This window comes from Kogia breviceps, chromosome 11 (genome assembly GCF_026419965.1).
Source record: "Kogia breviceps isolate mKogBre1 chromosome 11, mKogBre1 haplotype 1, whole genome shotgun sequence".
NCBI classification, from domain to species: domain Eukaryota; kingdom Metazoa; phylum Chordata; class Mammalia; order Artiodactyla; family Physeteridae; genus Kogia; species Kogia breviceps.
Genome location: NC_081320.1, coordinates 90,690,500 through 90,704,634, shown reverse-complemented (window position 1 = coordinate 90,704,634; position 14,135 = coordinate 90,690,500). Strand labels below are relative to the sequence as shown.

General features: G+C 33.9%; 1 protein-coding gene across 1 annotated transcript in view; it reads left to right on the top strand.

Annotated features, from left to right (window-relative positions):
- Positions 1-7,633, top strand: part of GEN1 (GEN1 Holliday junction 5' flap endonuclease) — a 30,095-nt gene extending 22,462 nt beyond the window's left edge. Inside the window, exons 11-14 of the mRNA XM_067008083.1 lie at positions 415-545; positions 2,057-2,118; positions 3,682-3,822; positions 4,381-7,633. Of these exons, the coding sequence (XP_066864184.1) occupies positions 415-545; positions 2,057-2,118; positions 3,682-3,822; positions 4,381-5,702 (1,656 nt within the window). The 3' untranslated portion in view covers positions 5,703-7,633. The remainder of the gene's footprint in view (positions 1-414; positions 546-2,056; positions 2,119-3,681; positions 3,823-4,380) is intronic.
- Positions 7,634-14,135: the final 6,502 nt, after the last annotated feature.

Sequence of the window (14,135 nt, the reverse complement as noted above, 5' to 3'; positions counted from 1 at the left end):
TCAATAAATTGTAACTACTTGTTGCTTAGCTCTACCAACAACAGTAGTACTAATGGCAACCAACATTCATTGAACATTTAAAATTTGCTGTTATATTTACCACATTACATGTAATCTTCCCTAACTTTATAATGTGTGTGCCAGATTATATTTTACAGAGGGAAAACCTGAGGCTAAAAGAGGTTAAGTAATTTACCCAAATCTAGGAGATATACTGGCCTTCAAACCCAAAACCCTCACGCTTACATCATTGTGCCATATTGCCGCCTTAGGAGGCTCACTGTCCTTTCTGGGAATATTCTCGTTGATACAACTTTAACTGTTATCTCTTAAGGAAAAGGTAATATCACCTTGAGAGTGCTGTTTGTGTCCAAGAGATAACAAAATCTTGTTTTATTTTTATTATATTTACAGAGATTTACTCTTGAAAAAATGGAGTGGCCCAGTCACTATGCATGTGAGAAATTGTTTGTACTGTTGACCCACTATGACATGATAGAAAGAAAGCATGGTAGAAGGAACTCTAATCAACTACAGCCACTTCGGTAATATAAAGAATTGTATGAATAAGTCCCTGTGTTTTCATTGGAATATCTTATCTAAAATATTCTTAATATCTTCAATAGTGGGATATATATCTCTTTGTTTTATAAAAATGGAGGAAAGGTCTACTGGAGTATTAAAAGCTTGTTCAGGGCTTACAGTCAAGATAACATAGTAAGTTCATGCTTTGACACACTTCTCTGCCTCAAGCATATAGTAATAATAGACTATTAAAAAGAAATAAATATAAAAAGATATAGATTAACTAGATAATTATTTCCACGGACCAGAAAGGGGACAGAAATGTAAAGTGAATGGAGGGACTGAAACTGAGAATTGGTGGCTCTCAGTGAAGGGTATATGATTATTCATTGTACTCTTCTTGAAACTTTTCTTAAGGTTTGAAAATTTTCAAAATAAAAAGTTTTGGGGAAAGTATTAAAGAAAAAAGATAAGCTACAAAGGAGTGACAGTCTGCTAGCATACATCTTTCATGACAATAGTAGATTCCAGAAGATGATGGAGTAATATTTCAAAGCTTTGACTAAAAATAATTGGCAATCCAGACATCATTAAAATTATTCACTGGTTGGAAAGGCATTTTCAGACATGTGAAGACTAAGAGTTTTCCACTCACAGACCCTCATCAAAAGCACTGTTAAAGGATGACTTCAGCAAGACGAAAAATGAACTCAGGGGGAAGATGTGGATAACAACAAACAGTGGCCAGCATAGAAACGGATGAAACATGTTTAGCCAATTTAATAAATGTAATGGAAAAAATATGTATATAAATACCTTAATAATGCTTGATGGTTAGTATATGATGGTGATAATAAACTAAAACTCCCAAAGTATGCATGTAAACAGTTAAGGGTGACCACCAAAACATTAGAAATACAATCTCTATCTTTAAAACCAATACGTAAAATAAGAAAGTAAAACTATCAAACCCAAAGAATACAGGAAGGTAAAAGGTGGAAATAGCATAGAAAATCTTAGTAACCAAAAACACAAAATAAGATGTATGAATGAATCCACGTATATCAGTAATCACAGTAAATGTAAGTGGATTAAACTCATTATTAAAAGACATTATATCAGATGAGTAAACAAAATTCAACAATCTTCTGCTTTATAGGGCATGTGCAGAATAAAACTATGTTAAGTTTGAAAATAAAGAGATTTAAAAGATTTAACCAGGCAAATATTTACCAAAGTGATTTAGCAAAATTAACAGAAGCAAAAAAGACTGTAAAATAAAAATCATTATTATGGAAAAGAGGAACACAATAATAATGAGAGGGAAAATCTACTGATAAGATCTAACAATTATATACTCTATCTTTTAAATAAGTCAAAGGAATAGCCATACAATTATTCTTAAAACATTTTTAGAATTTTATTAAAACAGAATAAAAATTAATGGGAATTGAATTATTCAGTCTACAAATTGAAAATTTCCAAATAACTCATGCAATTAAACCTCATTAGATGAGTTTCTTTTTTTCAGAATTGTTAAAAACCGAATCAGAAATGGAGTTCATTGCTTTGAAATAGAATGGGAAAAGCCTGGTATGTACACACTTTAAGCAAAATTTATAACATTTGGTCATGTATGTTTAGCAAATATCATATACATATGTAAAACATATGTATATATATAAAAAATAAAGATGAAAATATATCACATACACCAAGGATCAATTTCATAGTTTACCTGTGCTATGTAAACAGCCATTGACTAATAGTAAATATTTAAAACTTAAGTAATTTTATTTCAATGTCTTAAGTTGATATTTCTCTTGTAATTAATGTATATGAAAACAATATGGAAATAGTTTTGATTTATATTTCTCAAGAAAATACTGCTACAAATGGTCTAGTCATTGGATTTCATTGTATAACTGGGTCTAAAGAAATCAGAGTTGCTGAAAAGCACCTGAGGTGCTCTTCCTCTCCTTTCTTTACTCTGTTTAGTTTTCATGGGAATTTATAATTGTCAAATTACTCTTCTCTTCTACAGGCAGAAATACAGTGAACTCTGAATTAGCTCCAAAACTGAAGGCAAGGAAAGCACAGATCATTTAAAGGGGAAAATAATGCCAAATTCTTTTCTATTTGGCTTTGAAATTAGATTGTATAATTACATGTGAATGAGTGAGAGAACAGATTTGAAATGAAATGAAATGAAAGTTGTAGGTAACTTTGTAGAATTAAATGATAGTTAGATAAGTCATTCTAAGCAATAATAGGAAAATAGCTAAAGAATTTTGAAAACTGTTTAGGAACAGTTCCACCAACTGTAGTAGATTTTCAGGAAAGACAATGGCATTAACCCAGTTTGGCAGTGTATCTCCTTTGTTAAGAACTGAGGATTGGGTGCCCACTTTCACTTATCCTTGTAGGAGTTATCCCTTAAGGGAAAAAATGTACCCCACGCTACTTTAAGAAATATTCTAAGTTCACTTGTTTCCATTGTTTCTACTTTAAGCTCATCAACTAATAGTTTCATTATAGTTTGGCTTCTTATGGAGTTTTGCCCTCATGTAAGATAAATACAAGAATCTAGTCTACTATTTACATATCTTATTGTAAGTTTAAATATAAGCATTCTCATTTTCATTTATCAGGTGCTTGTGAGTCCAGTAAGCCCGGGTGTGTCCTCAAGAGATTGATAACCTTTGAAACAACAATCTGGAAAATAGTGATAGTTTTGATGACCATTTCAATTCTGTCCTTTTCAGAAGCTACCACTAAAGAAAGCCAATGTTAAAGTTTTAGGAAATTGTTTCCATTCTTTATCTTAAATTTTACACTTATTATATGAAATTAAAACAAACTAACCTTACCTAAATAAAGTTTCCTATTCTCTAAGCTGCTCCTACTATCTCTGAAGCAAGAGAAATTTAAAGTTCTAATTTAAAAGGAACCTCTTTTCAGCTCTTCCCAGGTGGAATAAAATCACTTCTGTACTAGTATCAACAGATTATTAGAATAGAGGTGTTGTAAAGCAAGATTTGCATGAATTATCCATTTGTGAATGACCTAGTTGACTTGGTAAACTGAAGTTACCTGGAAAAATGTAATATTCAAATCTGTAATTAAAGCTGTTTTATTGTATTTTTAATCCTTTAGAACATTACGCTATAGAAGATAAACCTGGAGAATTGGTTTTACAAACAATAGAAGAAGAATCATTGTTTGAAGCAGCTTATCCTGAGATTGTTGCTGTTTACCAAAAACAAAAGTCAGAAATTAAAGGCAAGAAACAAAAAAGTAAGTATCACAGTTGATAACTATTTAGGCTGCACACAAATATTACAAAAGAGCGACCTGTCTTATTTGAATCTATCTTGTCCAAATTTTGCTGAAAGGTCTGTAAAATCAAGAGTAAGGATTGTACTTTTTCTTCTTTGTCTCGACACAGTTTGTTTTAAAATCTAAAAGCCAAGAATAGACCATTCTGCTCTGAGTCTGCTAACTTAACTGTTAGTAATTATACTAACCACTTATTGAGCAACTAGTATATATAACATATTTTGGATTATAAATACATTTTCTTTATTTCCCAGAACTCAGTGAGGAACTTACAACATTATTTTATAACATGCCATCCAATTATAACATTGTTTCCAAAATAAAATATTTTATAATATTTTATTAATAATTATTTTGTTATAATTATGTATAACACAGTTTTCAGGAATGCTCTGAGACAAAAAAGGCAAAAATTGATCATACAGATGATTTCTGATCTGAGCTCTTTAATTTGTTTACCCATATTAGGAGAATAAAATAGATTTTAATTGTATCATATATATTTTTTTCTTTCAGGCATGAAAACTAAGTCTAAAGGAAACAATTTGCCAGAATCAGATGATATGATGACTTTTCAATCACACATGACATTAAAACCCACATGTGAAATCTTTTCTAAGCAGAATTCCAAGTTAAATTTGGAAATTTCCCCTGATTCTACATTACCCCAGGAATCTACTTCTGTGTCATTGAATACCTTGCTTTTACCTGAAGATGCTCCCTGTTTGAATGCACAAGAACAGTTAATATCTTCTCCAAGACCTTTGGCTGTGCAGCAAATTAAAGCTATCAGTAAGTCTCTGATTGCAGACTCTAGTCAACCCAGTACCTCATCCCATAATATATCTGCGATTGCTGATCTGCACTTGAGCACCATTGACTGGGAAGGTACTTCTTTTAGTAATTCTTCAGCTATCCCAGGGAACACTTTTGCTCATGGTGTAAAATCGGAACTTGAAACAGCTATCCCTGATAGCTTTAAAAATACTACAGAGCAATTGTCATGTGAATCAGAATGGTGCACTACAAACATTAATAAACTGTTCGATTGGGATCTTCAAAAGACTGATCCTGAAGAGCACCTGCTTCCTGGCATTACTGATTTACATCTTCAGGATTTACCTTTAAAGGAACGTATACATATAAAATCATCCTATCCTCAGAATAATGGACAACCAGATGATGATCTGAAAACATTGTCCCTACTTACTGTACAAGAACGTTGTATTGCTAATAGTAGTTCTCAACGTCTATCACATCTTTCAGAAGATCTTCTAGGGATTCATTTGCAAAATGAATCTAGAAACTGTGAAGTCCTGAAAGGAAACCAGCTGTTTCCAGAAAACTATAAAGCAAATACTTCTATACCTTATTCTGTCAATAACCCAATAGTAAAGACCTCCAATGTTAGAACTGAACCACCAAATACTGCTTTAGATTATAGTAGAAAAGTTGATGTGCAAACCACTCGGAAAACTGAAATGAAGAAGAGTGTTTGCCTTGACAAACATTCCTCTGGTGAAGAAATTATCCCAGAGTCTGGGAAAGCTAAGTCCACAACTCAAAAAATGAAGCAGAGTTCTCAGAAACATAGCCCAGCCCAGTTAAAAAAAAATGATGCCAACAACTTGAGTAACCCTAAAGCACATATTAAAGAAACTGAACAGTGTGTCCAGCCTTATGAAACAGCTGGAAATGAAACCTGTTTCCAAGATGCAGCAAAAGGGTCTCTGAGTTTTCTACAGTGTCGTAAGGAAAAAGACGACATCTCTCGTACCTGTCTGGATAGTCCTCTTCCTTTAAGTCAGAGATTAAAACTAAGGTTCCAAAACACCTGAAATTAAATTTAAAATATTCAAGTATAACTTAGTATTCTAGTACTGTTGGCATTAGCAGAAGCAGAAGGAAGGTATCTGGTTAATGTATAGTAGAAAAGTTTAATGTGATTCTATATGTTGTGAGACACTTGACATTTTAAGCAAAACTGTAGTAAAAAACGTTACCTAAAACCTTGGTTTTAAAAGACGATCCTCTGCAGTGAAAACTTCAGATAATGTATATTTTTATAACATACTTTTTTCATTTAAAAAAATCTTTATTGATTATTCTATAGTTATGTCCTTAAAATGTTAGTATACTACTAGACAGAGTAAATGCTCCATGCATTTGCTCATTTTTACTCATTTCTTCCACAAGCCCCTAAAGCATTTTTTGATATTCCAGCTTGTTCCCAAGGGATAACTCTTTATAATTGCCTGCATTCTCACAACATCTTCTGTTGTGCCTTTCTGAGAGTTATATTTGCTTTCAATGTGAAGATACTTTCAGCTGCTCTTCCAGTTTCAGTAATCTTATTCTCTTTTGTGAGGGACAAATAAAAAATGGAAAAGGAGGATGATGATCAATATATATAGTGAAAATCATGGTTGTGGTAGCTGAATAAACTTAGGAAATCTACTTCTTACATATCCCCAGAAGTCCACAGGTATGCCAAGTGGAAAAAGATTTGGAAAATAGAATGTATAACCAGAAGAGGATTAGGAACTTGCTCAGGATCATATAGGTAATTAATAGTGGTATGGGAACCAGATTTCTTGCCTCTCAATTCATTGCTTTTTCTGTTAAAATTTTTCTCCAATAGCACTGTTTTCTTCCCCTTTTGTTTTAACAATGCATCTATACAATATCAACTACAGTACCTCCAAAATACTAAGCTATTCATTTATTTAGCACTCAGAATGTCTAGAGGGAACCAGATTGGAAAGATAAAAGTAAAACCGTTGCTGCTTGCAGATGACAAGATCTTGTGTTTATGAATTCTGAGGAATTCACTAAAAACTATTAGAACTGATAAATGAGTTCAGCAAGGTTGCAGGATACAAGATCAATATATAAACATCAGTTGTATTTCTATACCCTTCTAATGAATAATACTAAACGAAATTAAGGAATTATTTTTACAACAACAACAAAAAGAATAAAATACTTTGGAATAAATTTAACAATAGAAGTACAACATTTTTACTCTGAAAACTATAAAATATCATCAAAAGAAATGAAAGAAAACCTAAATAAATGAAAAAACATCCCATGTTCATGGATCAGAAGACTTAATATTAAGATGACAATACTCCCCAAACTAATTTGCATATTCAATGCAATCCCCATCAATTCTGGCTGATTTCTTTGCAGAAACCAATTAGCTGATTCTAAAATATATATGGAAAATTAAGGGATACAGAATAGGCAAAACGATCCTTTAAAAAACAGGAAATGGCAAGACAGGACTTGCCCTTCCTGATTCTGATTTCAGAACTTACCACAAAGCTACAGTAATGAAGAATGTATTGAATGGCATAAAGGTAGACATAGATTAGTGGGATAGAACTGAAGGTCCAGAAATATGTCCCCACATTTATGTTCAGTTGATTTTCAACCAGAGTGCCAGGACAATTCAATCGGGAAACAATAGTCTTTGAGCAAATTCTACTGGTACAACTGGATATCCACGTGCAAAAGAATGAAGTTTGATCTTGACCTCATACAATATAAAAAAACTAACAAAAATGGGTCAAAGACCTAAATGTCATATCTAAAACTATAAATCTCTTAGAAGAAAACATTGACATAAATCTTTGTGACTTTGACTTAGGCAATGGTTTCTTAGATATGACACCAAAAGCTCAGGCAACAAGAAAAAATAAATTGAACTTCATCAAAACCAGAAACTTTGTGTTTCAGGGGACATCATCAAGAAAATGAAGAGACAACCCACAAAATGGGAGGAACTATTTGCAAATCATAAATGTAATAAAGGGGCTTATATCTAGAGGGACTCATATAAAGAACACTTACAACTCAATAATAAAAAGACAAAAGTGGGTAAAATATCTGAATAGATATTTCTTCAAAGAAGATATACAAATGGCCAACAAATGGATGAAAACATTCTCAACATAATTAGTCATCAGAAAAATGCAAATCAACACCACAAAGAGATGCCACTTCACAACAAATAAAATGGCTAGAATCAATAAGACAAAAGAAGTCTTTGGTGAGGATGTGAAGAAATTGGAACCCTCATAACCTGTTGGTAGGAATGTAAAATGGGTCAGCCACTATGGAAAAAGACTGTTTAACCTCACATGGTTAAACATAGTTACCATATGATCCAGCAAATCCACTCCCAGGTGTATACCCAAGAGAAATGAAGACACACGCACACAGAAACTTGTAAACAAGTGTCCATAATGGCGTTATTCACAATCGCCTAAAAGTGGAAACAACTCAAATGCCCATCAACTGATGAATGGATATACAAAATGTGGCATTTCAGTACAACGAAATATTGGCAATAAAAAGAAATGGAAGTGCTGATACATATTACAATGTGAAGTTTGAAAACCTGCTATGTGAAAGAGACGAGTCACAAAAGACCATATATTTTATGATTCAGTTTGTATAAAGTGTTCCAAATAGGCAAATCTATAATATATAGAAACACAAAGTAGACTCATGGTTGCCAAAGGCTGGCAGGGAGGGAAGGTTGAGGAAGGAGAAGGGAAATAACTGCTTGTAAGATGGGTTTTGGGGGGAGTAGGTGATCTAGAATTGACTGATGATTGCGAAAGTTTGAATATACTAAACCATTGAATTCTGCAATTTAAATAGATAAATTCTGTGGTATGTGAATTATATCACAATAAAGCTGTTTTTAAAACAAAAAGAAATTGTGGAGAGTTTTACCTGTCCAAACTCTTTAATATCTAAGATGTATATAGTCTAACCTCACTGTCATATATGCACTGCCATCATTATTGTCTAGATTTGAAAATAAGTCCAGAAAAGTGAAGAGATTTATTTTCCCAAGACTGGAGATGGAATTGTGTTTATTTATCTAGTATTTATTTCATTATGCCATGTTGTAAAATTAGGATCAAATTTGGAATACATTGGAAGTTTTGTGCTTTTCTGAAGTTATGATTTTGTGGGGGTTTTTTTGAAAATGCTACTAAAAATATATAAAATACTTTGAACCAAGTGTAATATTGTTTTAGAAAAGTGTCATGTCTGCAGAGCACTTAATAAATATAAAATCTTGGGCTTCCCTGGTGGCGCAGTGGTTGAGAGTCCGCCTGCCGATGCAGGGGACACGGGTTCGTGCCCGGGTCGGGGAAGATCCCACGTGCCGCGGAGCGAGCGGCTGGGCCCGTGAGCCATGGCCGCTGAGCCTGCGCGTCCGGAGCCTGTGCTCCGCAACGGGAGAGGCCACAACAGTGAGAGATCCGCATACTGCCAAAAAAAAAAAAAAAAAAATCTTACTGGGCAAGGAGAGTACTAAATAAAGGCAGTCAGTCCACTGCTCTCAAGAAACCCACCTATTCTAATTCAACTTATATATTTTTTAAAACCTAGTGATTATTTGTATTGATATAAGTGTATACCTTTGAACAGTGTGGAGGATTAGTAGAGGCACCAACTTTTACCCCCCACCCTGCACAGTCGAAAATCCTTAGAGAGCTTTACGGTCGGTCCTCCGTAATTGCAGTTGCACATCCCAGACTCAACCATCCACAGATCATGTAGTACTGTAGTATTTATTTATTGAAAAAAATTTCGCCTAAGAGTGGATCTGTACAGTTCAAACCTGTGTTGTTCAAGGGTCAACTGTATTTACTTTTTAAGGTAATACTTCTGTGTGGTTAATTAAAAAGGTGGAACAGTACAAAAATACAGAGTGAAAAAGTCAATCTCCTTTCTGTCTTTAATGCTCAGACTCCAATTCTTGCATCTAGAGTCAAACACAGTTTCTAATTTCTTGTAGATCCTTCCAGAGGTGTTCTGTACCAACATATTAATGTATCTTAGAAATTTCCCATGTCAGTAAATATGATGTCTCACTCTTTAATGACATCAATATCCCTATGTGTGTATCTTTGCGCAGATGCCTAGAGATATATAGTAGATGTGAATGTCATGTTTGATTTTAACTGTTGATAAATGTACAGTTGAAACATTTTTAAATCTCTAGGGATAACTAAACTATTGAAATTCAGATATGTGAACTAAATCGTATGAATGCTTTTAAAACTCATATTTGACTTTGCTGTAAGCTTCCTCTTTTAAAATTTTCCCGTATGCCCTTAAATAGTTAAGCATAATTTTACATGACATGAATTTACATATGAAAATAATAAATTTACTTTGAAGACCTGACATTAGAAAAAGCTAACAGTATGGCTACCAAGAGTGTTATTTCTGTGGTAAAATCACCACATTTCAGAGTTTGACCAGTTTTGAACTAGTACCACATATTTTTAGTAATCTCAATTTTAAATGCCCATGTAATGTAAGTTTTTAATTTTTCAAGGAATCATGCTTTTGACATAATTGGGACATTAATTACTTCATAGGTGTGTGTACAGCTCTAAGTTCTGAGGTTAGAGTTGTACAAAAACCCAATACTCTACATTGAAAAGAGATGAGTATGAAATTTTACTTTGGAGTAATTAATTTTGTTTTGAACTGCTCACCTGATCCCACACCCAATCAATTTATGTTCTCAGAAATAAACCTAAAGACTCAATTCCTTTTTCACTGACTTTTTTTCTTTATTGAAGTTTAATTTACATACAATAAAATCCACTCATTTTAAGTGTAAAGTTTGATGTGTAAATTTTGGTAATTGTATACAGTTGTGTACCTTCCACCACAATCAAGATATGGAAAAGTTCCATCACCCTTAAGTTTCCTTACACTCCTTTGCAATTAATCCTCTCTCCCAAGCCTTGATCCCAGACAACAACTGGTACTCTTTTCTCACTATGGTTTGCCTTTTCTAGAATTTATATACGTGGGACCATACAGTATATAGTCTCTGTATTTGATTTTCTACTTAGCATGTTTTTAAGACTTATCTATATTGTCTATATTAATGTCTTGTTCCATTTCGTTGTAGATTAGTGTGACATAATATTAATATACCATAATTTTTTATTCTTTCATCAGTTGATGGAAAAATAGGGTTGTTTTCACATTTTGGCTATTATGGATAGTGTAGCCATGAATATTCAGATATAGGTCTTTAGGTGGACACACATTTTCACTTCTTTTGGATAAATATCTAAGAGTGAGATTGCAGGTTCATATGATCAGCATACGTTTAATTTTTTAAGATACTACCGAACTCTTCCGAAGAAGCATTGTGTTCCCACCATGGGGGTTTCAATTGTACTACATTATCACCAAAACTTAATATTGTTAATCATTTTCACTTCAGTCATTCTAATTAGTGTATAATGGCATCACATTGTGGCTTTATTTGTCTTTTCCTGATAACTGGTGGATTAATTATCATGTGCATATTGGTCATTCATATATGTTCTTTTGTGAAATTTCGATTCTTTTTGCCAATTTTTAAGTTGGGTAGTTTGTCTTCTTGTTATTCAATTATAAGTGTTCCTTATTTTTTTCTAGATATAAGATGTGTTTTGCAAAAATTGTATCCCTGAGTCTGTCATTTTAACTGTGTCTTTCAAAGAGCAAAGTATTTAAAATTTTAATGTCTACTTTATTAATTTTTGTTTCCAGTGGCCTATTTAAGGTATCTTTATCTAACCTAGTGTCCCAGATATTTTTTCTATTTTCTCCTACAAGTTGAATGGTGTTTACCTTTCATATTTGGGTCTCTGGTTCATTTCAAGTTAATTTTTGTGTACAATGTGAGGTAAGGATTGAGGAAAATTTTTTTCCCATACAGATACCCAGTTGTGCCACCATGATTTGTTGAGAAGACATCATTTCCCTCATTGAATTACCTTGGCTCCTTCGTTGAAAATCAATGGACCATGTAAGAGTGGGTCTATTGCTGACCTATTCTTTCCATCAATCTGTATGCCTTTCATTACTCTAATACCATACTGTTTTGATTACTATAGCTTTATAGTAAGTCTTGAAATCAAGTACTGTATTTTTGTTCATTGCCTGTATTTTCTTGTCAAGATCACCAACTGACCTTCATGTTACTAAAGCTAATAAACAATTTACAGTCTTAAATTTAACTTTCTGCAGAATTTGGGACTATTGAACTTCCCTCTTTCTTGAAAATTTCTGTTCTCTTGTTTTCCATGTCAACACTGCCTCTTGGTTTATCTCCCATGTCCTTGGCTATCGTTTTAAACTCCTCATAGGCTTAAGTATCCATGCTCGTGTTGGAACTTGTGTTCCTTCAGTTCTCTCTCTAGCTCTATTCTCTCTAGATATTTTCTATACTCATGACTTCAACTGCTTATGTGCTTATGACTCAGATATAGATCTTTGGCCAAAGCTTCTCTCCTACTTTATAGATCTGCCCATTTTACCAAGTTCTGACATCACTGGGGATGAGTATGGTAATAGAGATGACAGAGGCTCTGAGGTGCTAAACACCTCTAACCCGGGATGTAGTTCCAAGCCTTGCTGTAACTGGTTCCTAGTTCCAAGTGAAGTCATTTGGGTAGTGTACATTCATTCAACCCAGAAACATTTATTCAGAGTCAAATGAATAAGTATTACACACATCAAATGCCAAGGGCTGCCAGGAAAGACAAAGTGGAGTAAAGCCCAATTTTTATTTTCAAAGAATTGACAAGCTAGAGCAAGGTAGGACAGTGTGGCATATTTGAATCCAAGAAAAAACTATATTGGCTAGCACAGAATTGTTAAATGAATGCAGTAGGCAATCAATATTACAGGAATCTTTCAGAGGAGGGAAGATTCTTTTAGCAAACTAAAAGAATTTGGGCTTTGAAGTACAGGTAGCAGTATGATTGGCAGAATTGGAGCAGCATTACCAGCAGAAGATATTTCAGTGGATGAGTGAATAACTTGAAGTAACCTTGACACAGATTAAAGAATGAGAGTTGGCATGTTTAGGGAATGGTGAAAAATCCCTTTCAGCTGTGGAGTTATTTGGAACTCCAGTCTCTAGAGAACAAATTCCTATGCAGGCAAAGGAATCACCAGGAACTGAGGAGAAGTAATGAGGAATGTGGAGCCGAAAGCAAGCTAGGCTATCTTAGGGCAAAGAGAAAAAAGAAATATAGCAAAGAAACTGACCAGGATGCTAAAGGATTCTGAGTGTATAAACCACATATAAAAGTTTATGTGTGTCCTTTTTGACCCACCTCCTAGAGAAATGGAAATAAAAACAAAACTAAACAAATGGGACCTAATGAAACTTAAAAGCTTTTACACAGCAAAGGAAACCATAAACAAGACAAAAAGACAGCCCTCAGAATGGGAGAGAATATTTGCAAATGAAGCAACTTAAAAAAGATTAATCTCCAAAATTTACAAGCAGCTCATGCAGCTCAATATCAAAAAAACAAACAACCCAATCCAAAAACGGGCAGAAGATCTAAATAGACATTTCTCCAAAGAAGATATACAGATTGCCAACAAACACATGAAAGTATTCTCAACATCATTAATCATTAGAGAAATGCAAATCAAAACTATAGTGAGGTATCACCTCACACCAGTCAGAATGGTCATCATCAAAAAATCTACAAACAGTAAGTGCTGGAGAGGGTGTGGAGAAAAGGGAACCCTCTTGCACTGTTGGTGGGAAGGTAAATTGATACAGCCACTATGGAGAACAGTATGGAGATTCCTTAAAAAACTAAAAACAGAACTACCATATGACCCAGCAATCCCACTACTGGGCATATACCCTGAGAAAACTATAATTCAAAAAGAGTCATGTACCACAATGTTCATTGCAGCTCTATTTACAATAGCCAAAATATGGAAGCAACCTAAGTGTCCATCGACAGATGAATGAATAAAGAAGATGTGGCACATACATACAATGGAATATTACTCAGCCATAAAAAGAAACGAAATTGAGTTATTTGTAGTGAGGTGGATAGACCTAGAGTCTGTCATACAGAGTGAAGTAAGTCAGAAAGAGAAAAATAGGTACCGTATGCTAACACATACTTATGGAATCTAAAAAAATAATAAATGGTTATGAAGAGCTTAGGGGCAGGATAGGAATAAAGATGCAGATATAGAGAATGGACTTGAGGACATGGGGAGGGGGAAGGGTAAGCTGGGACAAAGTGAGAGAGTGGCATGGACTTATATTACTACCAAATGTCAAATAGATAGCTAATGGGAACAGCCGCATAGCACAGGGAGATCAGCTTGGTGTTTTATGACTACCTAGAGGGGTGGGATAGGGAGGGTGGGAGGTAGATACAAGAGGGAGGAGATATGGAGATATATGT